Genomic DNA, 25927 nt, shown 5'->3' with positions numbered 1-25927 from the left:
TGTGCGCAGTGTTTTTCCTGATCAGGTCCTAAGGCTACCATCTGTTTCTGCTGGAGAGCCCCTTCTGGTTCAGCTCATTTTCCTTGGAGAAGTGATTTCAAACATTTCTGGAGTCACACCACGAAGCTGGGCGTAGAGGAAGGAATTATCTCCCCTAAATGCATTGTCCTTTGAGCCAAAAATAGCTCGTTGCACATCAGAACTCATCAGTTCATTTTGTCGTTTTCACGCTGATGGCTCAGCAGTGAGTCCTGGTGGAAGCAGGCTGTACACAGGCTGAAGTGATGGAAATTACTGTGTTTTCTGGTTTCTGCCACCAATGGGAGCATTTTGCCTTGGGCTTTAAGCAGAGAAAGGCTGATATTCCCTCTTTCTTTCAAAGAATAGTTCTCTGGAATGAAGAATGTTTTTAAAGATCAGGAAGACCATTTATTGCTTCTCCTCCTCCCATTCATTGCCCATCCCCAAATACTGCATCTGAGCAATTTTTTTTTTTCTGACACTATTTTTACTTGAAATATCCATTTTAACATTTTTCAGTGAAATGTTTTGAAACCTGGCTTAACTACATGTAACTAAAAAATAAAATATCCCAGACTAGAATGATATATATGCTTGTTTTCAGTGTCATGAAAGATTTTGGGTGACTTGAAACTTTCCTAGGTTAATATTTTGCCAAGGAAAACAAACATTTGACAGTTACTTTTTTGGCAGAAAAAAATATTTATGCTCCAGTTTTTTGGTCTCCTCCTTATATCAAACATTCTGTTACTAGCACAGTCATATTGTCTTTAGTAGGTGCCTTTAGAAAGGCCATGGTGACAGCTCACAGAGATGTTTCTTTGGTCCAAAGAGTGTATTTGAGAGTTGGAATAAAAATTATTTGATCTCTGTAATGTTATTGTGCCAATATCATGGCCTCTTTGCAAATGACTCTGCTCTTATTTAAGTTTGATCCCTATTTTGACTCGAAGTGCAGGAAATATTTTAAATGTGGATGTCTCAATGAGCCAAGGCTTCTTTTTGAAACAGCAAATAAATTTTGCATTATTCTGCGTGCTTCTGAAAGGGGAAGGATTACATTTTCCACTGTAAGGATGGTGTATGATAAAACTTTCGTTTTTGTTTTGTTTTGTTTTCTAGAAAGGGTAAATCACAGCACAGACAGCTGTACCTAGAGTTGGTTCCTCAGTGTGAGGAGATCACCACAGGCTGTGGTTGCTGTCACACCACAACTCAGTTTTCAATTTAGACCTTGGGTCATTTGCCAGCTGAAAAACGGGAGCAAGAAATTGGGAAGGCAGGTCCTATGCTGGTCTATTGCAGGGAAGGCAAGAGACCAGCATAGGACAGTGAGGACCTACTGGACAAAGGAAAGAAGCAAATAAATGCACAAGGCAGTGAAAGCAAGGACAGGTGACCTGGGAAGAGTCCAGAGATTAAATCCTCTAAGAGGTTGTGGAGGGTTGGGCTCAGGAGCGCCAAGGTGAAGCTGGAACTGAACCTGGAAACGGGAAAAGAGTACCAGGACATTCTAGAGCCTCATTAAACACAACAGGAAGGTCCCAGGGGGTGTTTCCCCCACTCCAAACAGCACTGGCAGACAGGTGGCAGGGATGGGGAGAAGCCTGAGGTACCCAGCAGCTTTCCTGCCCCAGCCTCCAAAGGGAGCCTCTCCTCCCAGCCCTCCAGGTGGATGGAGAGCAGGATGGGCCCTGGGGAGCACAGGCTCTGCCCTGGGAGGAAAGATCCTGCTCAGGGCCAGCTGAGGAGCCTGGAAATGCTCAGCTCTGTGGCACCTGATGGGATGGAGCCCAGGGTCCCCAGGGAATTGGCTGGAGGAGCTGCCAAGCACTGTCCATGGCACTGGGAATGTCCTGGCAGGGGTGAGACCCCAGGTGGCTGAAAAAGGGGAAATATTGCACCTGTCTTCAAAAAGGGTGGGAAGGAAGAGCTTGGGAACACCCAGCTGAATTCCCCTCTGTGCCTGGGCAGGTGATGGGACAGACCCTCTGGAGCTCTGCTGAGGCTCCTGGAGCTCAGGGAGGGGATTTGGGGCAGCCAAATCCCTCAGTAGGGGCAAGCCCTGCCTGACCAGCCCAATGGCCTTCTCTTGATGAGATGACCACACCAGTGGACAAGGGAAGGGCTACAGATATCATTTACCTGGATTTCTGCAAAAAGAGTCTCCCAGAACAGCCTTCTGTCCAAACTGGGGAGAGATGGACTTGATCATGGACTGCTGGAAATGTTCCAGGCCAGGTTGGACGGGGCTTGGAGCAGCCTGGGACAGTGGGAGGTGACCCTGCCATGGCAGGCGTGGCTCTGGATGGGCTTTAAGGTCCCTTCCAGCCCAAACCATTCAGTGATTCTGATACACAAGCAGCGTTAATACAGTGCTTCATAGATGTGGTTTCATGTTTCTGGGTTACACACACTCAGCTTCTAAAAAAGGATTAGTAATTCTCTGGCAGTGAAAACAAATAGCAGAGCTTGCTAAATGGCACTAAAGAAATCTATGACATGTCTTGCAGGTCCAATTACACAATAGTATAATTTTTTAACATTAGTCTGGCTCACTGCTGTTCTGTTTTCCTACTAGCCACTTTTAATTAATAGTCCTGGAGATGGTTGTATCAGTTAAAAGATTTCAGGATGTGTCAAGAAAAAAAAGATTTTGTGGAACTATGGGAAAAGCTGTGTGTCTTTCTATCTGTATTTGCAATGCTCTCATTCTGGTTTGAGTGACTGTATTCCCAGTTAGGCAGACAAATATATATGCATTCAAGAAAATCAACAAAAATCACATTTCACATTTTAAAATAAAAGCAAAGCAGATTTGCTACTGGCAAAACTTATTTCAAGACATTGTACACGTCCTGATCGACAAACTCAAATATATGGGAAGCAAAGACATGATAGATAATAAATTCTTGATAGGTCTACAAATAAAGACAGATGCAATAAATCTTACCACTTCTATTTTCCTAGAAAATGTAAACTTTGACTGGCTCCTGTCAGGGCTGGGAAATGCTGCCAGCAGGAAGGACAGAGATAGATGACAACTGGGCAGTTCAGGACTATTTTACAGGGCCACGATGCCCAAAGAAATGTCACCAAACCCATTATCTGAAACAGAAGAAGCTGTGCCTTTGGAAACTCCAGCATCTTTCCCCCATCTTGCTCATTATTGAAGCAAATCTGATTGTTCAGTTACTTTCTCCCGGGAACTTTCCTCCAGTATTTTTGCCCTTGATTGTTATAAAGTTAGGGATGAGCAGTTACAGATGTGATGGTTTGAACTAGTCTGTTCACTGACAAGTAATTTAAATTTTTGGTTTTTTTACGGGGAGTGGGTTGCTGTTGTTTGCACTCTTGCTGCCAGTACTATAAGAAAGATTTGTGCATTGTAGCAAATCCTTGCTGCAGGGAACATAAAACAGGTACCTTATTTCTCTTTAAAGGAGAAAGAGCATTCTGGTTTGGTCTCTGAATTTCACTCCATTAGGAATAAATAGATAAAAAAAGGGATCTTGGAGAGTTTATGGTTTTAAATCCATGCTGGGGAGTTTATAACTTTTTTTTTTTTTTTTAATACCAGCTTTAACTCAGACATACTTCTACTGAAAATCTACATGTCTGCTTCCAAAAATCCCCGTGTGAGTTGGTCTTAGGGGGATTATTTTCACAGCCAAAGATAACTAGGTACAAAAATGTCTCTATCACCTTGCCCTTTTAATCTGCCCTTTTTGGGTCAAAAAAGGAAGGAGGACAGACACACCTTAATTATCTGCTCCCAGCCCTAATATGCTTATGGACAGCTGCAGTTCCTCCAAACTTTGATTTATGAAAGTTTTCCTGGTAGGTGACTATGCTGAGGAACCATTTATTTTCCTTCTGGCTTGAGGTGTGATCCTTTTATAAACTACCTGCTGCAAATCTGGTGTCTGTTCATTACAGTAATTTAATGCTAATGACTTGCTTCACTGAACAGTGGAGAGGAAAAATAAGTAAAAATAATCCCAACAGATAAAAATGTCGTGACTCAAAGTCTTGCACAGGAAATGAATTCATATTTCAGTGTAAGGCTTCGTGAGGTTTTAATTTATAATGTAAGCTCATCTTAAATACTTCATGCATAGGTGTACATTTAAGAGGGTTTTTTTTAATTTATTTTACCTTACTCGTGTAGGCTCTAAAGCCAGCAACACAGCAGGGAAAAACTGAAGTTAATTTCTGCCCAATATTGCTGTAATTATCCTGACTTTATTTTTTCTCCTAGTCATGCTGTTTTGCTTATGAGCTTCGTATTGTTAATTAAGTGCTTTCTGTTTGTTTGCAGAAAAAAAAAAAAAATAAAAGTGAGCCAACAGATACCAAATCCTGGCTGGTTTAAAACATGTAAGTAACTTACAAGCAATACAAGCCTGACTTATATGGTCACATAATACTCTTATACCATTTTTATTTTGTAGCTGGCTGTTCCCTAACATTTTATTATTGCACATAAATATGTTTGTACTGCTGCATTTCGTGCCTGCTTCTGCACTGAGCCAAGTGGAAGCAACACAGATGCAATGTGGAAATTGAAAATGAAGATGATACATAATACTTACATAAAGCTTGACTAATCTTTATGCTGAAACACAGCAAAAGCAGCCACATGAATAATACCACACATTCCTAATGCAGATTTTTTTTTTTTTCCTGTGAATTGGCTGCATTAAAAAGGCAGCTTATATAGAACTTGAAGGTCCATAAAAGTCAGAAATCGAATTACTGCAGTTTGAGATTTCACTGTGCTGGTTTTGAGGTGCTTGGCTGGCTTGTCACAAGGAATATCAGCTCTGTGCATATCAGCCACCATATTATGGATTTCTCTTTGCTTTGTCAGGGGGTGGAAGGGGTAGGTTCAGACCTTGACTCCTTTCACTGAATTCTGCACCATTGTGAATGCTGAAGTAGGGTTTTAATCACCACCATAGTGCCTGATTCACACTCCCAGTGTGGAAACACAATTTTTTGGGGGGGAGAATAATGTGAGTTCAGAAAAAGAAATGAACCAAGAAGCATCACAAACTCATTGTTGAGGGGCTGGACCACCATTGCCTGCTGCTCTGGCTGGGTTTTGGGCATCAAATTGTGCATTTCCAGGGAGAAGACTCTCCCTCAGACAAAAATACACATCCTGTGGCAGAGACAAAGCAGAAGCACAGAGCTGTGTCTGGTCAACTCCTCTGCTGCTTCCATAAGGATGGACAGAGGGAGGAAGGAATTTGGCTGAGCCACCAGCCACACCACTTGTTCCATTTCAATCTCACTGCTGCTGCAGCCTCTCCTAAATTCACATATGACATTTCTAGATAAAACTAGGAAAGTGCCTCAATTTGTTTCCCTCTGAAACAGATTTCTTCCACACCCGTGCCTAAGCCACCAGGAGACAGCGATCAATCTAGTGAAGGGATGAGGAGAAAACATAATAGCATGGTTATTTTTTTTTTTGTTTTGTTGGGGTTGTTTTGTTGGTTTTTTGGGGGGGGCTTTTTTGGTGGAGTTTCTGGTGTCTGTTTTGTTTTGTTTTAGTTTGGCTTTGTGTTTTGTTGGTTTTGTGTCTTGGGGGTTTTTTGGTTGGTTTTTTTTTTTATTTTTGGGGTTTTTTGGGGTTTTTTTTAGGGGCTTGGTTTTTGTTTTTTGGGGTGGTTTTTTTGTTGTTTTTTTGGAGGTTTTGGGGTTTTTTGGGTTTTTTTTTTTGTGTCCTTTTTTTGGCCCTTTGAAAAAGAGTATAATACATTTTGGAATAGTCAGAAATACATTTTTTTCCCCCTCTTGGTGGAAGACCTCTTGCAGAAAAGATCAATATGGTGACTGATTGCTTTGAGCATCTCTTCACTACCTGTCACTGAGCCCTGAATGGGATGCATTCACTCTGTGAGACAGGGCCTGTTGAGGAGTTACTGGGTAGGTTTTTAAAGTCTGTGCCCTATAAATCACTTTATGAGCACAATAGCCCCTCTTGACCTACTAAAATGCATCGGTAAAACTCATCACTCACCTCCAGTGAGAGGAGGACCATTTACTCTTCCCATTATCTAGGTCAGGGGAATCTTTGGAGAACTAATCACCTCACTGCTAAATGAAGAGGACTTTGACATCCCACCCCAAAACTTACACTCCCTGTGGTGTTAAAAGCAGGTGGCCACTTTGGATTGTCATTCATCCAAATTTTACAGCAGGGTTTTTGTGAGGAAAGGTTCTACTGCACCTGGTAAACCTCCTGCCATGTCCTCACGCTCTGGGTAACAGAGAGACAGGCAGGAAGATGCTTTTAGGACACAGAAGATGAGGGAATCTGGCAACTTTAGTCCTGCTTTAGGAAGTTTCAGATTTTTGCTGCGATTTATTTTTATTTATTTATTATTTGCATGCAGAGGTCTCTGCGTTTCAAAGCGCTGTGTATTAAATAAGTAGAAATGTCCAAGATAAACTTAAATTACACTGACAGAAATCAAGGAGTTTGATTATCTTTCTGTTTAATTTTCCTCCTGGCATACAGCTCATTTTAGTTACTCTTTTTCTCTTCTGCTCTCACCTTTGAAAGTACATCTTCATTTTCCTTCTAAACTGAAAACATATTCCCTTTATAAGATCACAAAGGACTGGGGGTTTTTATGACCTTTCCTGCAACTGCACCCAACTGTTGATTTCTGCACTAAAATACTGTGGGTGTAAGCTGAGAAGTCAGAAAATAATGAATAAAGATAAAAACACTTCACTATGTTTCAAAAATGTCCTTGCTCAGGGTTTTCATTTGTCCTCAGCAAATAGAAACAACTGGCAGGTTTACCATTATTACTCTAAATATCATCGCTGCTGCTTCTACTACTTATTAGTGCTTTTGCCAAAAAGAAGCCTAATTTCATCAGGGAACAACCAAGCAACCACAGTGCCCCATCCTGGGCAGGGTCAGCTTTGCTTTCAGCTCCTTCCATCATCAGCAGCTCTGGCCAGCACCACATCCACTTTGTGCAGCACAAGCCTCACCAGGAGCCATCACAAAGGGAACAACCTCCAGAAGCTGGGCTCTAAAATCAAACTGTGATGCCTCAGCACTGCTTATCTTTCTTCTCAGAGGGCGGATTCAGAATGGCATCATTTTTATATCATTTATATTCTTGCATCAAAGATTGAGAGGGGATCCAGAAGCAACCCAGAGGGAGCCAAACCCAGCTGGCCAGGACCTGCTCTGGGTGCAGGAACTTGTGCTAAATGCCATGTCATGCTCCTTTTGTGGGGGGATCCTGAGGAAGAAGGAAGATATCCCTAGGCTCAGACACAAAATGTGCGTGCCTATCTCAGTTAAAGTGATTTTGGTAGTGTTGAACTTCTCATCCCCTGACCCACCTCCCAGTGAGTTCTGTCCTGTGTCCTCTTCTCTGTGAGCAGGAGGAAAACAAAATGCTGCTTCCCCCCTACCCATTTTTAATACTGTACCTCCTTCCACCAGTTCTGACACAGTTTAAAGGAACAATTAAGATGCAGAGGAAAGACACTGTGTCCTGAACCCAAACTGTGCATATAGGTGTCTGTGTCACCAACAGGTACCAAATACTTCTTCTCGTTCATTTTGCCAAAATGTTGCTTGTATTTCACTTTTAATTACTAAAGAAACCCTAACTTTGCTTCACCTTTTCCCAAAACAAAATAAGGAAAGGAAAAGGTCATTAGCAGGGTCAAGAGATTGAACTTGTTTTAGTTTCTTTTCTTTTCCTGAGAACCAAAAATACCCTAAAACCTGGAAAACTTAATGAAGCTGCTATCTATAGTTGGCAAAAACTGAATTTTCATTGATAAAGGAGAAACAATTTGTCCAATTCATTTTTGAGTCTGGCACATAGGCAAGAAAAGGCCAAAAGGTGACTCACAAATGTCTAAAGACACCAGATACTCATCAAGAACCATTCCTTCTTGTGGGCTTGACAGGTAAACTGGGTTTCCAAGGCTCCTAAGATTGTTACCTCTCAAAAGCAAGAAGAAATAAATAAATTTCTGGCCTATATTTAATATGTTGAGTCCAGAGATTTCCACCACATTCCACAGAAACTTCAACTTACCTCTCTTCCACTCTCAGCCAAGCTGGCTGGCATCTCAGGAATTTGCTGCAAAAAACCCACCACTCAGGTTTGCAGTGAGCAAACCCACTGATCCTAAAGATTTGGTTTTGATTCCCTCCAAAACGAGGGGTTCTGCCCCATCCCACCCTTTCCCTGAGCTCCCACCTCACATTGCCAAATCCCACTGCAACCACAGAGCCTTTGTGATGCCTGCACGGAAGCAGGCAGGATTTCTTTCCAGCCAAAATGAAGATTTCAGGGTTGCACTGACCTCCACCAGTGGCCTGGGCTTGCGCTCCACTGCAAACCTGAAGTGGCAGAGCTCACAGTAGCTGGTGTTGGAGGAGGACAGCCAGCGCTCCAGGCAGCTGCGGTGAATGGTCCCCAAGGTCCCCGTGCACTCACAGGGGGACAGCAGCTCCTCGTGGCTGCTGCCCTCGTGGCAGATCCTGCAGATGGGCCGGTCATTGAAGGAGCTGCTGCAGGACAGGGAGAGAAAAATGCTGGTCAGGGCTGGAGGGTTGTGGTGATTGGTTGGAGGGAAGGGCCGATTGAATTTGCCCTGAACCAGGACAAATACATCCAGTGGCGCCCAACGTAGGGCTTCTCTGTCATGAACTGCTTTCCTAGAGGAGCCCCTTCGGGGGGTTCTCTCTGAAATCTGCCCTGAACCAGGACAAATACATCCAGTGGCGCCCAACGTGAGGTTTCTCTGTCATGAACTGCTTTCCTGGACGAGCCCCTTTTGGGGGGTTCTCTCTGAAATCTGCCCTGAACGAGGAAAAATACATCCAGTGGCGCCCAACGTGGGGCTTCTCTGTTGTGAACTGCTTTCCTAGAGGAGCTCCCTCAGGGGTGTTTCAAAAATTTGCCCTGAATGAGGAAAAATACATCCAGTGGCTTCTCTGTCATGAACTGCTTTCCTAGAGGAGCCCCTTTGGGGGTTCTCTCTGAAATCTGCCCTGAACCAAGACAAATACATCCAGTGGCGCCCAACGTGCGTCTTCTCTGTCGGGAACTGCTTTCCTGGATGAGCCCCTTTGGGGGTTCTCTCTGAAATCTGCCCTGGACCAGGACAAATACATCCAGTGGCACCCAACATGGGGCTTCTCTGTTGTGAACTGCTTTCCTAGACAAGCCCCTTAGGGGGGTCTTTCAAAAATTTGCCCTCAATGAGGAAAAATACATCCAGTGGCTTCTCTGTCATGAACTGCTTTCCTAGAGGAGCCCCTTTGAGGAGTTCTCTCCAAAATCTGCCCTGAACCAGGACAAATACATCCAGTGGCGCCCAACATGGGGCTTCTCTGTTGTGAACTGCTTTCCTAGAGGAGCCCCTTTGGGGGGGTTCTCTCTGAAATCTGCCCTGAACCAGGACAAATACATCCAGTGGCGCCCAACATGGGGCTTCTCTGTTGTGAACTGCTTTCCTAGACAAGCCCCTTAGGGGGGTCTTTCAAAAATTTGCCCTCAATGAGGAAAAATACATCCAGTGCTTCTCTGTCATGAACTACTTTCCTAGAGGAGCCCCTTTGGGGGGATCTTTCAAAAATTTGCCCTGAGCCAGGACAAACACATCCAGTGGCGCCCAACATGAGGCTCCTCTGTCGTGAGCTAGAAATATTTGTGTTGCTTTGCCCTCTAATTAGCAATCCAAGCTGGTAGGCTAATGATTTAAGGCATTTTGGTTTTCTTGCTTAAAATGCTTATTTTATTAGGTGTGGGGAGAAAGTTTAGAGTGAAAAACATCAGAGTGGCAGATGAGAGGCAGAACACCTCTTTTTTACAGAGGTTTTTCTGTATTTTGTATTTCCCAGCTCTTCACAAAGCAGCAGTGCAGCCGCCTCAGGGAATCCCAAAGTGCATCAGGGAGGTTGTAAATCTGCCTCAGCTGGGCACTTCTTGGTGATCCTCTGACATAAATGTAATCCCATTTCTCCTCACAGAGAAGAGCACAATTCTTCCCAAGAATATTTCTGGGTTTCACATTCTCTGAAGCTCAGAGAAAGGAGAAACAATTCTTATCTCATTTGCTGTGCCTGTGTTTGTGCCAAAGTAGAATGCAATATGGAGATTGTTTACCCAAAGTGATGGTGGTTTGTTTCCTTGGCCTATCAGGGCCAAGTGTGTTGTGTGTTGGGACTGTCAGGTAACAGTCACGAAATTTTGTGGAATTAGAGTGTAGTTGTGTGCAGAGTTGAGTGCTTAGCAGATTCAGTTTAGATGTAATGTAATATAATATAATAAATATAATATAATATAGTATAGTAAAGTAATTAATTAGCCTTCTGATAAGCTGGAAGTGTCCTCATCATTCCTCCCTGCCATGGGGGTTGTCCTTTTTGATACATAAATGTTGTTTTCACTGGCCAACAGTAAAGGACTGCTGAAAGAGCATCACCTCTCCCTGTAGCCCCCAAAGGCAGGGCCACAACTTCAGAAAAAAGCACATGAAGGCCGAAACCTCCTCTCCCTGGAAAGGGTTTCCCTCTCTTTGGGGCAGCCCACAGGCAGGTCAAAGAGGGATACAAAGAGATGTGTGCCAAACACATCCCTGCTGTGGGGCTGCAGGTGGGTATCTCTTCTGCACTGCTTTAAGATCCATGAAGCCTTTCCAGCTCACCACCACCAAAGACAAACTTAATTTTGACCCAAGCATCAAGTCTGGATAAGGCCAAGCACATCAGAATACCCTTCCTTGCTTCTAATGAGAACAAAGCCAGCCTGAAGCACGCTTCAAAGGCATAGATTAACAATATATTTCACCTCTAATCCGCCTCTCTAAACCAGCAGCAAAAAGAAAGGTCAATCCCTCGGACAATGACAGAAGCTGCAACACTGGTGCTAGAAACAGCTTGTATGGCTGCTCAGCACACCAGGGGCTGGTGAAGCGTTTAAAAAGCATGATGCCTTCTGCAGCATGATCCTTGTGGTGATGGAATGGGGGTTTAACCACACGCCACATGGGAAGGGGCCTGTCCCTCCCTCTTCCCCCCACATACCTCTGCACGGCCAGGTTCCGCACCACGGACGAGAGCAGCTGCCCATCCTTGGAGGACACCTGCATGACATACTGGGGACAGCTGGTGGCCAGGCCCCCGCTGCTGCCAGGCAGGCTCTTTCCATCAAGGGCTGCAGGGTGTGGATGATCTGGAGGCACTCCAGGCAGGTGGCTGCAGCGGTTGGTCCTCATGGCGCTGGGCAGCGGGTCCCCATCTAGGAAGGAATGGGGACAGGGAGGTGCTGTGGGGAACATCCCTCCCTGTCTGACCAACAGCAGGCATGAGAAGGAGCATCCCTCAGTGCCCACCCCAGGTTTCCAGAGCCCACTGAGCAGGGAAAGGGGGTTTGCAGTATTGGGTGTCACAGAAGAAACAGCCTGCACATCCCACAAGCAGCAAGGCAGCAACCTTGTCTTCTTCCCTCTGCAGACTCCTAAAGTCATGAGTGATAAACAGAGAGGCTGAAGCTTTTGTCACTCCCTCTCCAAATGTTTCAAAGGTATATACAGTCTGTGCACTTTCAAATTTAAAGGCTGCCACTGTCCGCCAAGGGGGAAAGTTATGTGCTGGAGGAGAAAATGGTTGATTGGCTTCAAATCCCCTTTGAAAACACTTCCATGCTGCTTAGTGTCTTCTATCACCAACCCACAGCAGAGCACAGACCTGGCAATTAATCCTGTACAGGGTTTTAGTCACACAAACCTGCTTAATCATAGCCTGCAAAGCAGTAATTTATGCCACAAGGTGAGACAGAAATCACAGCCTGCCCATGCCTCCCTCCTCTGCTTTGCTGTCTCTCACATCACTGTGAGTGTGTTTTGCACAGTGCTTTCACACCTGGCAAATGGGAAGGAAGGGTTGTGCTGGGAACAAGTGTGATAATCCACTCGTGGGGAATTGTGTAAGGAATTTGAGACAGGACTTCTGAGTTGGTTTTGATAATGTGATTTATGGTTCTTATCTTCTGCATAGGTAGGAAGGGTGAATTCTGCTCACATCTTTACCCCATGGTTCAGAAGGTCACAACACCCCCTAGTTACAAGAACTTTTAAGGAGTTACTGACCAATAAAACACTGCCAACAAGGATATTTATGTTTTTGACCCAATCCTTAAATATTTCGTCTTATGGACCCATGTCACTGTGTAAGCTTCCTTAGCCAATCATGTAATGACACACAAACCTACAGCACTGCATTCTAAACTTCCTGTTTACCTTTGTAACTACTTTAATTTTTATATCTTAAACTCTAAAACTCTAAACTTTCTTCCACTTAATGGGTGTCTGCTCTAAACTGTAAATCCACATTCTCACTTCTAGCACCTCAGTTTGGGAGCCTTTTCCAAGGTCTCAGATCAAATCCTGTGTTTAATTCTAAGCTTTGGCTTACAGGCTAAAGTTCTGAGAGTGCCCTGCATTTTGGATCCCAACCTGAAGAAGCCTGAGTGTGTAAATTCCTGATGCCTTGGTGGGATGGGTGCTCCTGGCTGGGTGTGCTTGCTCTGGAGGGCTCCACCAGGCTTTGTCCCTGCCCTTTGGGTCAGGCACCAAAAACACACACACAGGGTGGGTTAATCCCTCTGCAAAAGGGTGAGAAGATTCCCTAGCACACCCTGGGACACTTGGCTGCAGTCCTGTGTAAAACTTGCAGGTTACAACGCTGATATTCCCATGTTAAAAGCAGGAGTTTCCCCCTCAAAAAAAAGTGTTCTGCATCACTCACCACAGCTGTATAGCGCCAGCACTGCGGCTGAGAAGAATCTTTAAAAACCAAACATGAACAAAACCCTCTAAACAGGGGTGTTTCTCCAAGGATTTAGGTGAAACCCTGTGATTTGACTCTGTTGGATTTGAGGAAGAGCAGCACCAACCTTTGGAAGCCCCCTGAAGGGATGGCCTTGGCAGTAAGGTTTTGGGGCACGTGAGGACTGGTGCGGATGCTGGACCCACTTGCACCACTCAAGTTTTCACACAGGGACTCATATTCTTAGAAAGGCATCTAAAATAGGAAAATGGGGGTTTTTTTGCAGGATGACTTCAGCTGTTTTCAGACCACACATCCCCCAGGGGAAGAGCTGGAGGCTGATGAGACAGCTTACAGGGCAGAGAGTGTCCAGGGAATGGGGCAGGGAATTGGACTCTGGGCCTCATTTACAATGAAAATGAAGCAAATGGCTGATGTCAAAACCATTAACATATAAAAGATGCAGACATTTCAAGAGAATAAGAGCCACAGACTCTCCAAGGAGACGATGGTGTTCAGTTTTAGTTTTAAAATCCATGCTGAGACTGTTTAACAAGAACGTTCAGATGCTGAGTAGCTGCTTCATTAAACTTAAAAAGCCTAAGAAGTATCATGCTTACAGACTCACGCTGCAGAATTATGTATTTTTATCCTGATTGCTTCACTGACCCCATTAAGTACAACAGTGGTTTTATAATTTCATATATAACGGCCATCCAGGCCTTTACAAACATCCCTCAAGTCACTTGATGAGTTTGGAGCATCAGAAGATGCAACTAAATGCAAAGCTTTAAAGCGCACAGGAAATTATCTGGCTGTATCTCAGGAATGTTAATTCAAATTTCTGCCTACAGCACTGCATTGATATCCCACTTTGGCAGAGCAGATACAGGTAATCCCTTTCTACTTTTTTTTTTTTAAAGAAGGAAGGTTCAGGTAATCGCTTTCTGCTTTTTTTAAAAGGATGTTGAAAGTTACAACACATTTTTCTGAATTCAGAAGAACCATTTTCACACAAAATCAGTGCATGTGCCTGAAAAGTGATACAATTATAGAATTAAATGGTGTGTGCTTTAATACTGAACCCCATGGTAAATAATGGAGATTAGTTGTCCTGAGAAGCACAGAGATCCTAAGCAAATCCTAAATTAAAGCTGGCATTAGGGAATTGTAAATTTTAACAGCCACAAACCCCCAAAGTGAGTATTTACCATATGTATGTACTATGTCTTGAAGTTTTTCACCTGAAACAAGTGGAAATCTGTCAAAAATGCCTCAATAAAAGAGAAAAATAAAGAACAAAACCAGGAAGATGTGTTTAGCTGGTATTTATGAAGAGAAATGATATTACATTGGGGAAGACAGAGTATCAATATTTATTCCAGACACCAGAAAATTCTGAGAAAAGTGGCTGAATTTGGCATGATGAATGTACGGTAGTATGTAGCTCTCTGTTTTTTCTTTCCTGTGTTTCACTAGCTGTAGTTTTTAACTTTTTTATATATATATATATGTATATGTATGTGTGTGTGTGTGTATATATATATATAATTTATATATATATGAATATATATATAAATAAATATGTATATACACACACATTATTTTTTATATATATATATATATATATATGTACGTATGTATATGGGTTTATGGGTATCAGAATAAAAGTAAAGGTGTTGCAGGTATTTTCTTTATGCAGTAAGTGTAAAAACAGTGACAAACCAACCAATAAACTCAAGGAAAGTATCTGAGGGCTTGTTGAAGCTAGGTAGAAGATTCAAGTGCAGAAGACATCCTTTGCCCCTTAATAATTTACGGGATGGTTTATTCCTATTTAAGAGATTTATAACTTCTGTACCAAAGAGCCCACAAGGCTCAACAAGTGCCAGTCAGCAAGGCACTGCCATTCCAATTGAGTTGCACCCAAATAAGAAGCAAAAAGCCAGAACTGCTGCCCTGAAATGGAATTTAAAGGCAAAGCCATCTGCAGACCCGGATGGCAGCTGGAATCCTTGTCGCGCTCTCTCTGTCTGTGCGTGAGCTCACCCCAGCTCTGAGAGCCACAAAGCAGCACCAGGGTGACGAGTTAAATCATCACAGCAGAGCTTTTTTTAAGGCAGTGCTGCTTTCCTGCTGGAGCTGTGACTGGCTGGGATTGACACAAGCCAAAATGATCTTTACACTTCAAGCAGTGGGTTGCGAATGTTGAACAAATACTCGTGGAGTTGCCCCCTTTTCCTTTTTTTTTTTTATTTTTTCTTTTCAGCACCTCTGCTAAGAATAGCACTGATTCCACCTCTCAGTCATGGTTTCAAACTTGGAAACCCTTTCACCTTTCTTATTCCATGTTCCCACGAGTTCACCCTATTAACTTCAAGAAATGTGACACGAGCTTGCATCAATCAGCTTCAACACTCAAAAATATGCGTGAAAAACCACCAGCATCCCATCTGGAGATATTTTCCCAAGAAATACCGGGTTATTTTTAAAAAAACAGCCAAAATACTGATGCTAATATTAATAATAATTATAACAACAACAACAAACCAAACAAAAACCAAAAAAACCCCACACCAGCAGAAAAATCCCAAATACATACCCACACAGAGAAATAATTTTAAAAAATCCCAAAAAAATAAAAAACCACCACCACCAACAATCCCAAACAACCAAAAAATTGCCCTCCAGTTTTCAGAAGCTTTCAGAGATGTGTTTTTGTTTATTTATTATTTATTTCTATTTATATTAATATTACTATAATATTATACTATGTTATAATATTAAAATTATATATAGGTCTATAAAATTATATAAAAATATATAATTATAGTATAATATTATAATGATATTATAATATTATAATATAATATATATTATTATATTAAATACTATTATAATTTATATTATTTATTTATATACTGATTGTTATTGTTTATTTATTTATTTATTTATTTATTTATTTATTTATTTATTTATTTATTTATACTATTTATGTAATTTCACATAATTTGGTGCAGTTCACTCCAGATTTTTGGGCCCTAGGGATGTGTGGACAGTTTTTTACCTGGGACAGGTCAGAAGATCTGGAGCACAGATAGAATTTTCCACCTCACTGCAAGCTGGAAGAATGGTGCAAATCATGGAGGGGAATCTCCCTCCTTCTTTTCTGCTATCAACCCTGGCTGGCTGCTCAGAATGGAAATTGCTGCATTCTAAGTAATAAAAAAATGTTTTAAATAAGCGTTTCGAAATCTCAAAATGTTTTTGTCAGCAATGCAGCTGTCAGAGGCTGGGTGTAAAAGGTGTTCCAGTGCTCTCCACCGGCTCAAGTGTTGCCTTTGTTTCTAGAAAAGGGGAACAGGAACTCACCTTTCCCTCACTGAAGTTTAGGCAATAATTTTATGCCACCCTTCAGGATGCCCCAGAGACCGAAACAGGCACTGCACTCACTGGATCACACACAGCTGCTGGGTGATCCCTCTTTCCCCTTCCCACAAAAGAAAATGCAGAAGAAGAACCGAAATTCTCCACTCCAGAGCACTCTGGAACCTCCTAGATTTTTACCTGCTAACAAACAAGGCAGGGTACTGTGAAGGTGGAATGCACAGATCACTTCTTAAAAAGTAAGAACCCCTGGGACACCTGAAAATCCTATTTTAGTGTAAAAAAATCGACTTTTATGCATGTTCTTTCTTGGACACTCACATCTGGAATAGTTTGAAATGTTTCTTGGATCCACCACAGAGCTTCAAGGCTGCCCTTCTGGTTTCAAACACACAAAGACTGAGTGAAAAAGTTGGTGGAGTAACTGGGAATTCCAGCTGAAGCACCACAACACACCCCAAATCCCCCAGAGTAAAAAAATTAATCTCTCTCAATTGAGAAGACCAATTCCTATATTTGATAATGACATGTGGCTCAGCACAAGGAGAGGAAAGAAAAAAAAAAAACCAAACAAACCAAAATGCTGCCTGACCTGTTCATTTTGGAGCTCTAAAGGCATCAGTGAGAGGGGGCACCACAGTGCTGGGACACGCTGGCAGGAGAAGAAGGCTGGAGAAAATTTTATTTTGGTCAAGAGCATCCAGTTTGCTGCATCACACACCCCCTTTCAAGGAGCTCTGAGAGACCACTGAAAGGTGCAAGAGGAAGATGTGGCAATTGTTGCCCAGAGGAGGAGGGCAGATTTCAAGTCAAGGCGTTTCGACACACAGAAAGTAGCACAGCACAAGCACAGATGACGTTGGGTAATTTTACTCTGTTTCAGCCCGAGTTTTACTAATTTTTCAAAGCTGTAAACAGCATTTCCCATTCATCTGGTCTGACTGCAGAGAGCTGCAGGGGCTTTTAAAAGCTGCCACACTGTAGGCCGCATTCAAAGCGCAATTTTATAAACAAGACCATCAGAAAAACTGAGTGCTCATTTGAGGCAGCAGCACAAAGCAGTTCAGCATAAGTAGTCCTTAAGAGTCTGACCATGCATTTAAAACTTCAGTGCCCACCCATAAATCATTGTTATTCTGTTAGGTACTGAACCTTGAACCACTTTCCATGAGAGCAATAGACTCCCTTCTTGGCACTGTGAACTTTTTAATAAATTGCTTTATATGCCTGCACAGCCACTAACTTGGGTTATTTGCCTAGATTTGTATCCTTTTGTTGGTTGTTGAAATGAAAGTTTTCAGATGACAATAAATAGTAGAAGTACTTGTGGTGTTGGCATTTTAGCCTTGCATAAAAAAGAAAAAAAAAGAAAACAGAAGACACAAATTCAGTTTACAGCTGATCTGGAAATAGGGGTTTTTTTTCCCAAGGTATAAGGAAATATGTATGTTTTCTTTCCTTGTACTAGTTTTTTTCTAGCAGAAATGTCTTTCCTCACAGGTTACAAAGGCACTGACATGTGTTCCTAAATTTCCTTTTTTTTCATTGCCACATCTGCTTCAGACCCTCATTCCCCTATTTCCTGTCCACAAAATTCCTTCTTATACCCCAGAAAATGGCATAAACCACAATTGTTTCCACACTTAGGCACCAAAATGCAGTGAAAGAATTAGTATCTGCTTATATACTCAAAGATTGCATATTAAAAGGCCCAGAAGTTTGGGTTTTTTTTGCACCAGAAAGCTCTGGATTCTCTTTCCTCTTCCAAATTAGGTCACCTCATACAAATGAGTCAAGCATTTCTTGGCCTAAAACGTGAAAAATGAGAATTTAATTTGCTCTCAACAGCTGTCAAAGGACAAAGAACTCCATGTCAGCCCTTAAAGCCAGGCTTCATCTCTAAAAATCAGAGTGACAGTATTTTTTTGCACACACTGTGTTTTACTGACAAGGCACTTCCTTCATCATGGGAACTGCAAAACTTTCAGCCAAATTCTCTGCAAGCACCTCGGATTTCATCAGAAAACCTGTCTTTTGCAATTTCCAAATTTTTTTTTTTTTTTGCAGTTTTGGTGCAGAGGACCTTCATCATCCAGTGCCTCTGCACTCTGACCTCTGCTCCATTTAGGTGCTTCATTCCTGCTGCTTGTTTTGTCAGAAGGAGCAAAATCTGAGAGTGCAAGATGCTCACCCCACCCCCTGAGACTCACACAGCACCAAAAATTTGAACAGAAATTACACCTCGATGTTTTCAACTATTCCTTCAGCAGATGGGGAGAACGGAGACAGTGTGAGGAACCAGTGTTTCTGTCAAATATAAAGTCTTGAAGCCTTTCTTAAATACAAGGTCTTAGGAGGGCAAACGGAGTCAGATCTGATCCAAATGTGCTGCACTTGATGGAACTGTCCCTATTGACCTTCCCCACATTTAGGCTGGACTCAGAGCTACTGTCCCACAGTTGTGGGATGGAGCTCAGGGGAAAACAGCTCAAAAGTTAAATATTTGTGTACTCCCAAGGCCACGTTTTCACATTTAAAAATAGCTCTCCCCATTTCCACTGCAAGGCTGAAAGGAGGGCTGCCAGCGTCACACAGATCATTGCCCTGCCCCATGTAAAAAATCCATAATTTGGCTTCTTTTTTTTTTTTTTTTTTTTGCTCACACAGGTAAATATCAGCTGAATCCAACTGATTTCTCCTGGCCAGGTAAGGCCAAGCTGAAAATTACTCATTTAAACTGCAAATGGTGTAAATAGTTAATACCTGAGGGCTTGGTGACGAACTCCAGTTCATGTAAATCTTGTGTAAATTAATTCTTTGACAAATAACTCTTAAATTATGGCTAAATTATGGTTTTACCTGGCTCACAGTGGTCAAATCCACACAGGTTTTGGAGCTGTGACCAAGAAATTTGTTTGCAGGAGAGTCTGAGCAACAGAGAGCACAGAGGGTGCTGGCAGGTGATGGAGGCAAGAGCTTGATAACTGCGGGCCAGAAAGAGCCAGCAGAAAAGCAAAATGTTTTGAACTACTTACGGGGGACACTTGGAGAAATGTGGTCATGGTAATTCTACAGACAGCTTAAGAAAAATGCTAATTCTTCTGTTCATCATTGCTAAGTTAATTATTTGACTGATTTTAGTACATTTCATTCTCCCAGATCCTGCAGTCGATACTGCACACGAATATGATCCTATTACAATTATTGCATTTATACTCCTCGCTATTGATGGCAAAACAGCTCAGTGAATGAAACTTAGAAAAGATACTAAACCCACTTTCAAATTAAAGTAAGTAGAAAATTGAAAACATTTCTCTTTTTAATAGCTTTATGTTTTAATTCCAGAGTTCGGCAATATTGGCTGCATCGGTCTTGCATCTGAGAAAAGCTTCATTAGAAGCTCAATGAGCACAACTTGTCTTTAAGACTCCAGTTTTGAAGCAAAGATTATTATCATACCCTGCATACCTCGGTTTGGATGCATTGTAATTCAACCTGAAATCGTTCTGGTACCTTCATATTAATTTCTTTTCTTCCTTAGTCTTCACCTGCATAAAAATTTAATACTTAGTTCCTCCACAGAGGACTTCTCAGCTTTCCATGTGATGCATCCCAAACGTCTCACTGTCTGCAAGGTACCTGCATTACTAAAAAACTTGTCTGGTGCTCTGCACTGAGGCCTACATGCACCAAGTGCAATCAGGAGATATTTTTCTTCTTCCCTAGGCCCTGTGTCTGTCACTTCTACAACAAGACTGAAAAACCCCATGGGGTGGATTAAATTCTTATGTTTTATTCAGCAATGAATCACCTGGATGGCAGTCTGCAAATACACGAAACTCGGCTTCTGTGTGATGCTTTGCAAAGCATGTCCCCAACTAATATATTTACACGTGGAATATGTGCTTTCAGTTGTTCTCTGGCTGTGGGATCACCCCAGGTGTTTCTGGAGGTGCCATCCAACAAGCCACTTTCCTTCCCTGAAGAGAATTTACTTTGCATGATTTTATCTTGTTGTGTTTCGGCTGGCAGCGGCAGCTGAGTGTTTGATGTTTAGCAATGGGGGAAATTAGTCTTCCAAACATCTTGTTTGAAAAAGAGGAAAACACTTTAAAAAGCAACATGCCTCCAAATGCAGGTCTATTCCTCTCCCTTTTCCCTTTTTACCCTTCAGTCAAAAGCAGCTAAAAATATTCTTGCTGCATTTTCCTTCACATGGGAAGATAAACCCTCCCTGTTCCCATATCAGTCATTTCTCTCAGCAGGAGCAAAGCGTGGACTCCATGGGTTTCTGCAATATTTACATAAAGATTTCCCTCTGAACTTCAGTTTGGGAGGAGGGGAAGAGTTTCTCATCAAACTCCGAGACTTGCACTGCAGTCCAGAATGAGACAAACACATGGGGATACTGTGAGTTAATTAAAATCAGTGGTAATTCCCTACAGTAGCTGGTTTTACATGGGTTTGTGATGTGTTACATAAAACTATATGCTGTGGGGACTGAACAGCTCCATTTCCTTTTCAGTAACAAGCACACCAAGAATGCTTTTAGTCATTGTCACACGAAGTTGGCACTGGTCAAACAAATCAGATCTGACATGCAGACCTGGAAAGGAAAAGTTATTGCTGCAAAATGAAGCACATAAAATTCAATTTCTCTTCAGTAATCTTCAAGCAAATTACTGAAATGCTACACTAGTGAATCAAAACTACAAGACAGAACTAAATCGAAGTGGCAGAGGTAAAATTTTGCTGGACAACATTATTGTCCTTATCAAATCCGAGAGAAATATCAACAAGAGAAATAACAAGAGTTAGAAATGAAGTAGGTATTAGCCTTATTTCTATGAGAAATAAAGTCAGTGGAAGCCTGGAGTAGGTTTGAGCTGATCTCAGCTGGGATTTTGCTCTGTGTGTCATTGTGACTTCTTCTGAAATCAACCCTGACATGCAGCTTTGTTTGCATACCCAAGACAAGCTTGGTATAGGACTATTAGAACTTTGCAGAGCAGCAGTGAGTCAGACTGATGCTAAAAATATATACTATTGTGTAATTGGACCTGCAAGACATGTCATAGATTTCTATAGTGCCATTTAGCAAGCTTTGCTATTTGTTTTCACTACCAGAGAATTACTAATCCTTTTTTAGAAGCTGAGTGTGTGTAACCCAGAAACATGAAACCACATCTATGAAACACTGTATTAATGCTGCTTGGTGGAGTTTGTGTATCAGAATCAGGGGATGGTTTGGGTTGGGAAGGACCTTAAATCCCATCCAGTGCGAGCTCTGCCATGGCAGGGTCACCTCCCACTGTCCCAGGCTGCTCCAGCCCCAGTGTCCAGCCTGGCCTTGGGCACTGCCAGGGATGCAGGGGCAGCCCCAGCTGCTCTGGGAATTCTATTGCAGGGCCTGCCCACCCTTCCAGGGAAGAATTTCTCCCTAATATCTGATTTAAACCTACTCTCTGTTAGTTTGAAGCCATTAACCCTTGTCCTGTCACTTACAGACCCTTCCAAACAGCCTCCATCTTTCCTGCAACCTCCCTTCTGCATCAAAATGGTCCCAATTGGCTCCCCCTGAAATCTTCCCTTCCCCAGGCTGATATCCCTGGAGCTGCCCCAAGCACCAAGTCCCACGAGGCCTGAGAACATGATGGTTGTGATTTTCCTTCAACCACACTTTTTAAAGCAGAATCTTCTTAAAGATTCACTTGTACCTCATCAAAATGTTTGCACGTCTTTGTGCCACCGTGCACATCCTAAGACATCACTGACGGCACAGAAATCATCCAGAAGCGTGGAAGTTCTAAAGCTTGGCTGAGCACTTTGGCTCTGTTGCAGAAGAATCTGTGTGAAGTTGGTTGTTGCCAAAGGGCAAAGTAATTAAACATCTCCAAGTTTTACCCTGGGGGCTGCAAAATTCTGGGGTTCCTGGAGATGTTGTGAACAGCCAGAAGTAAAAAGTAAGATAAAACACTTAGTAAGTGTTTTAATAAGATAAAACACTTGAAGTAGGCTGGTGAAACACTTATTTGCTTTCAGCAATGTGTTTTACCAGCCTACTTCATCTTCCAAAAAACTCTTTTTTCTTAGTAAACAAGCAACTAAAAGATTTCTCCTCCAAGACTTGCCTTCCTGCTGCTGAGGCAGGTGAAAAGGAAAACCCTGCTGGAAGTTTAGGATGCAGGTTTTCCACAAACTCTTGATTGATTTCTGCCTTACAAACCGCAGGGTTTTGTGGGTCTCTGTCCTCTCAACTACTTTAAACTTTTAGAGTCAGACAGCTTTATCTCACTGTAGGGCTGTGGAGATTTCTAGAATCTACTCACTCACCTTCCTTCTTGACACTTGTGGAGCAATGGCTGCTACAGCAATTGAGGAGAATTTAGGTGGAAGCAATCACCAATGAAACCTAAAAATGGAAACTTTACCAGCCCTAAAAAACCAGCTCTAGCTATGTACTCCAGCTGCACCTCTTAATCAAGGGCAATTTACATTTACACAGCCCATGAAATGTAAAGTTTGACGATCCTCTGCTCTTTAATAGAATAACCCCGCACACCCCATTTTCCACAAGGAGCACTTCCCTTGGTTCAGCTGATGCTCAGGACCTTCAGAGCACATTTCAGGATAATCCAGACCTGGTGAGCAAACCCAGAAATGCCCAGCTCCCAACTCTGCCTGCCTGTTTGGCACCTGATGAGCACAGAGCTCTGCTCTGTGTGACAGAGGAAAGATGACACTCCTCCTCCCTGGAGGCCTCCACGCAGAGATGTCTCACACACAGTGGTAAATTGAGTATACAGATGATTCTGCTGGTTTGGGCAAGCAGAAAGAAAGCAGAAATGCTATTTTTAGCACGGCACTTCATTACCAGTTTAATGGCATCCCAAGGTTTAGCAGCCTGTCAGGTCAGGAAGAAATTACACCTTGTTAGAGAAAAGCACTGAAACAAATTTCCTCATTAAGTACCATGTCTCCCAGCTTTTGCCCATTGCTGGAAACATAATTTTTCACCCTGCAAATTGGATAAGTAAGATTCAATCATTTTTTTGTTTTATGTTAGGCTATCTCCAACACTTTTATCTTCCTTGCCATTGACTAGTGAGATTTTAAGTGGGTGTTTCTGGCTCTTTAATTAAAAATTATTAGAATACCTCCACAAGTATTTCATAACAACATGGATGCTGAAGTTGAAAAACTGATCCCTTTATGTACAAACATCTTAATAAACTAGTGAATCTTAGTGAATTTCTGCATCATCATTTTGAGAACTGCTGCATTTGCCAAAGGTTAATTACATATCCCATGCCATGGGCATTGTTCTCAGCTAGTCATACTAGTCCTAAATTTTGTTCATTTTTTCTATCAAATGAATCCCCAGTGTTTTTCTGAGGAAGCTGACATCCTCCAAAGGCTCTTCTTCCTTTCTAACTCCTGGTTTATCTCCTACCATAGCTACAGTGGGAGCAGAGTGAATCCCTGATATCTCATATTTCTATAAAATATATCTTAATACTCTTGCCTATGTAACATCCTCCAGGCATACAACAAATTTGTAGCCCTAATGAAGAACAGTGAGTTAAAAGAGTGACAAAAAATTAGTTTAAAGTAAGCCAAAGCCTTGTTCAAACCCCTCCTCAGTGCAGCTCATTTCCAAGGCTGAACAGTCCATATATATAATAACTGCACTTATTTGCTTCCAATATTTGTGACATCTGTCCTTTCTAGCAGTCATTACCTGTTTCAAGCACATTACACTCCTGGCTGCTGATACAGATAGAGGATAAATTAATTATGGATAGGAATTTGTGACCAAGTGTTTCCAGAAACTTGGACTATCTGTCTCACAGAGCCATCAGCTCTCAGCTGCCAAGCAGGACTGAAATAAGCAAAACAGAGACAGGAAATTCACTGCCTCAGCCCCAAAATACTCAACAACATTGGCCCAGGCCAGAGCACACTTGTCTTTTGTCAAAAGCAAAACAACAGAAGCCTCATGATCAACAAAGGCAATTAATTGCAACAGGCCAGAACTGGAGGAGGTGATGGAGTCCAGGTGGTAAAAAATTTCTCTTGGATTTTGGGGGTGGATTTTTTTGTGTCCAAGTGGGAGGTGGCAACAGATTCATTGCCTTTTGAGCCTTCAGGGAGGACAGACAAAAAAGCCATGTTTGCACACCCCTGGGCAGGTTGTGCTCCTAATCAAAGTGTGAACAGGCAAAGGGTGAAGGTCTGGCAGCCACAGCCCAAGTGAGCAGGGATGGAATTGCCCTTGTGGCTTTAACACAGATTTATACAAAACACGGGAGAAACTGAGCCGTAGTCACTCTTATTTCTTCGTTTTCCCATATGACATTTCATTATTTAATTTGATTTAGTTGATAGAAGCTTTTAAATCAAACTCTGTCTGGAGTCTGTTTGAGTGGGTTGAGAGCCAGCCAGCACAAGCAACCTGTACATGTATGAAATATTTCAAACTGAGAGACTTGTCTCTATTTTCTAAACCTCAGTGGCAGCAGAGCCTGATTACAGCAGCAATGTCCAGTGAAGTATTCTCAGTTGCTCTTCCCCATTGCAGTTTTTTCAGCTTTTATAAACCCCGGCAGTGTCCAACAGCGCAAACTGGATAGCAGGCAGTCCAACAGCAGCTAGAAATCAACTCTGAGTTGTGTGTCACAGCTGAGAGCCCACACCAGCCTGGCAGCTGCCAATTCCTGCCAGCCCAAGACGTGTTCTTAACATCAGGATTGTCACAGAACCCTGAAGTCACAGAAACTGAGCCACCAACCACTGCTGCACAATGAAATCAGCTTACAGGCAAGGAGCTGGCTTTAAGGGCTCCATCAGGGATGAGTTCCTCTCGTGCTGGTGAGGATACTTTGATCTCCTGAGTTTCAGAACACGTCCAAATTTAAAATAAGCTGCTGCAAGGGGGAAACTGTCCTTTTTAGGCTGCATGGATTGGAAGGCTCTAGGCACAAGTAGGAGGGCAGGAATGGGCAGGTTAGAGCTCCCACATTCATCTCCCTGCCAGTCCTGGCACTAAGTCAGAGAAACCACAACTTCCAGCAGCTGTGAAAAAGTGGAGCTGCAATTTGAGGAGGAGAAAAGAGAGGTGGGATTCAGTTTCCTGCTCCTGATGGTCTTCAGGGACTGTTCCCTGAAAACAAAGGTTAAACAAAGTGTGTTATTGATACTCCCATGTGAATTAATCACTCCTCCCTCTGCTGCACCAGCCCCCTCAGACATGGTTCGGTACCTCAGGAAGGAGCGGCCTGAGGATTTCTGAAACATAAAGTTCATAACTTTATGTTACAGAACATAAAGAGGCACAGAAGGTATTTCATCCTGTTTCATAGAGACCTTAAGGACTAAAATGGGGGCAAAAAATCCCAGAAGATGAAGGTGTAAACCTGTCCTCATGTGGAGATACCAAGGCCTTAAACAAGGCCTTTATGTTCCAGCTACAGCCATGAAATGCTACACGGTTTTATTTCCAAGCATTTTAGAGATAAATGCATTTGATGCTTCTCACAAACAGCCTAGAGCAGATAAGCAAAGAACCAACACTGACCTCGTGTCAGATTTACAATTTTTATTTTTTAAGCCCTCGGAAAACCAATTACCTCAACCATAAGCTAGTTTGGAGAAAAATAATCTCCCCAGTGCTCGGCCCAGTGATGC

At 42.5% G+C, this 25927-nt stretch overlaps 1 protein-coding gene across 5 annotated transcripts in view; it reads right to left on the bottom strand.

Moving 5' to 3' along the window:
- The window catches only part of MARCHF3 (membrane associated ring-CH-type finger 3), a 63205-nt gene that overhangs the window by 13671 nt on the left and 23607 nt on the right, over nucleotides 1-25927 (bottom strand). For 3 of the 5 annotated variants that reach the window (XM_077171666.1, XM_077171667.1, XM_077171668.1), the window contains exons 1-2: nucleotides 11111-11364; nucleotides 8383-8590 (exon numbers count right to left, since the gene is read on the bottom strand). In XM_077171666.1, coding sequence (XP_077027781.1) covers nucleotides 8383-8590; nucleotides 11111-11364 — 462 coding nt within the window. Of the gene's footprint in view, nucleotides 1-8382; nucleotides 8591-11110; nucleotides 11365-25927 lie in introns of those variants that run through there. The other 2 variants (XM_054653400.2, XM_077171669.1) reach the window with 2 other exon arrangements.

Source organism: Agelaius phoeniceus, chromosome Z (genome assembly GCF_051311805.1).
Source record: "Agelaius phoeniceus isolate bAgePho1 chromosome Z, bAgePho1.hap1, whole genome shotgun sequence".
NCBI lineage: Eukaryota > Metazoa > Chordata > Aves > Passeriformes > Icteridae > Agelaius > Agelaius phoeniceus.
The sequence above is the reverse complement of the archived record's forward strand: the minus strand, read 5'-3'. Positions and strand labels throughout refer to the sequence as shown.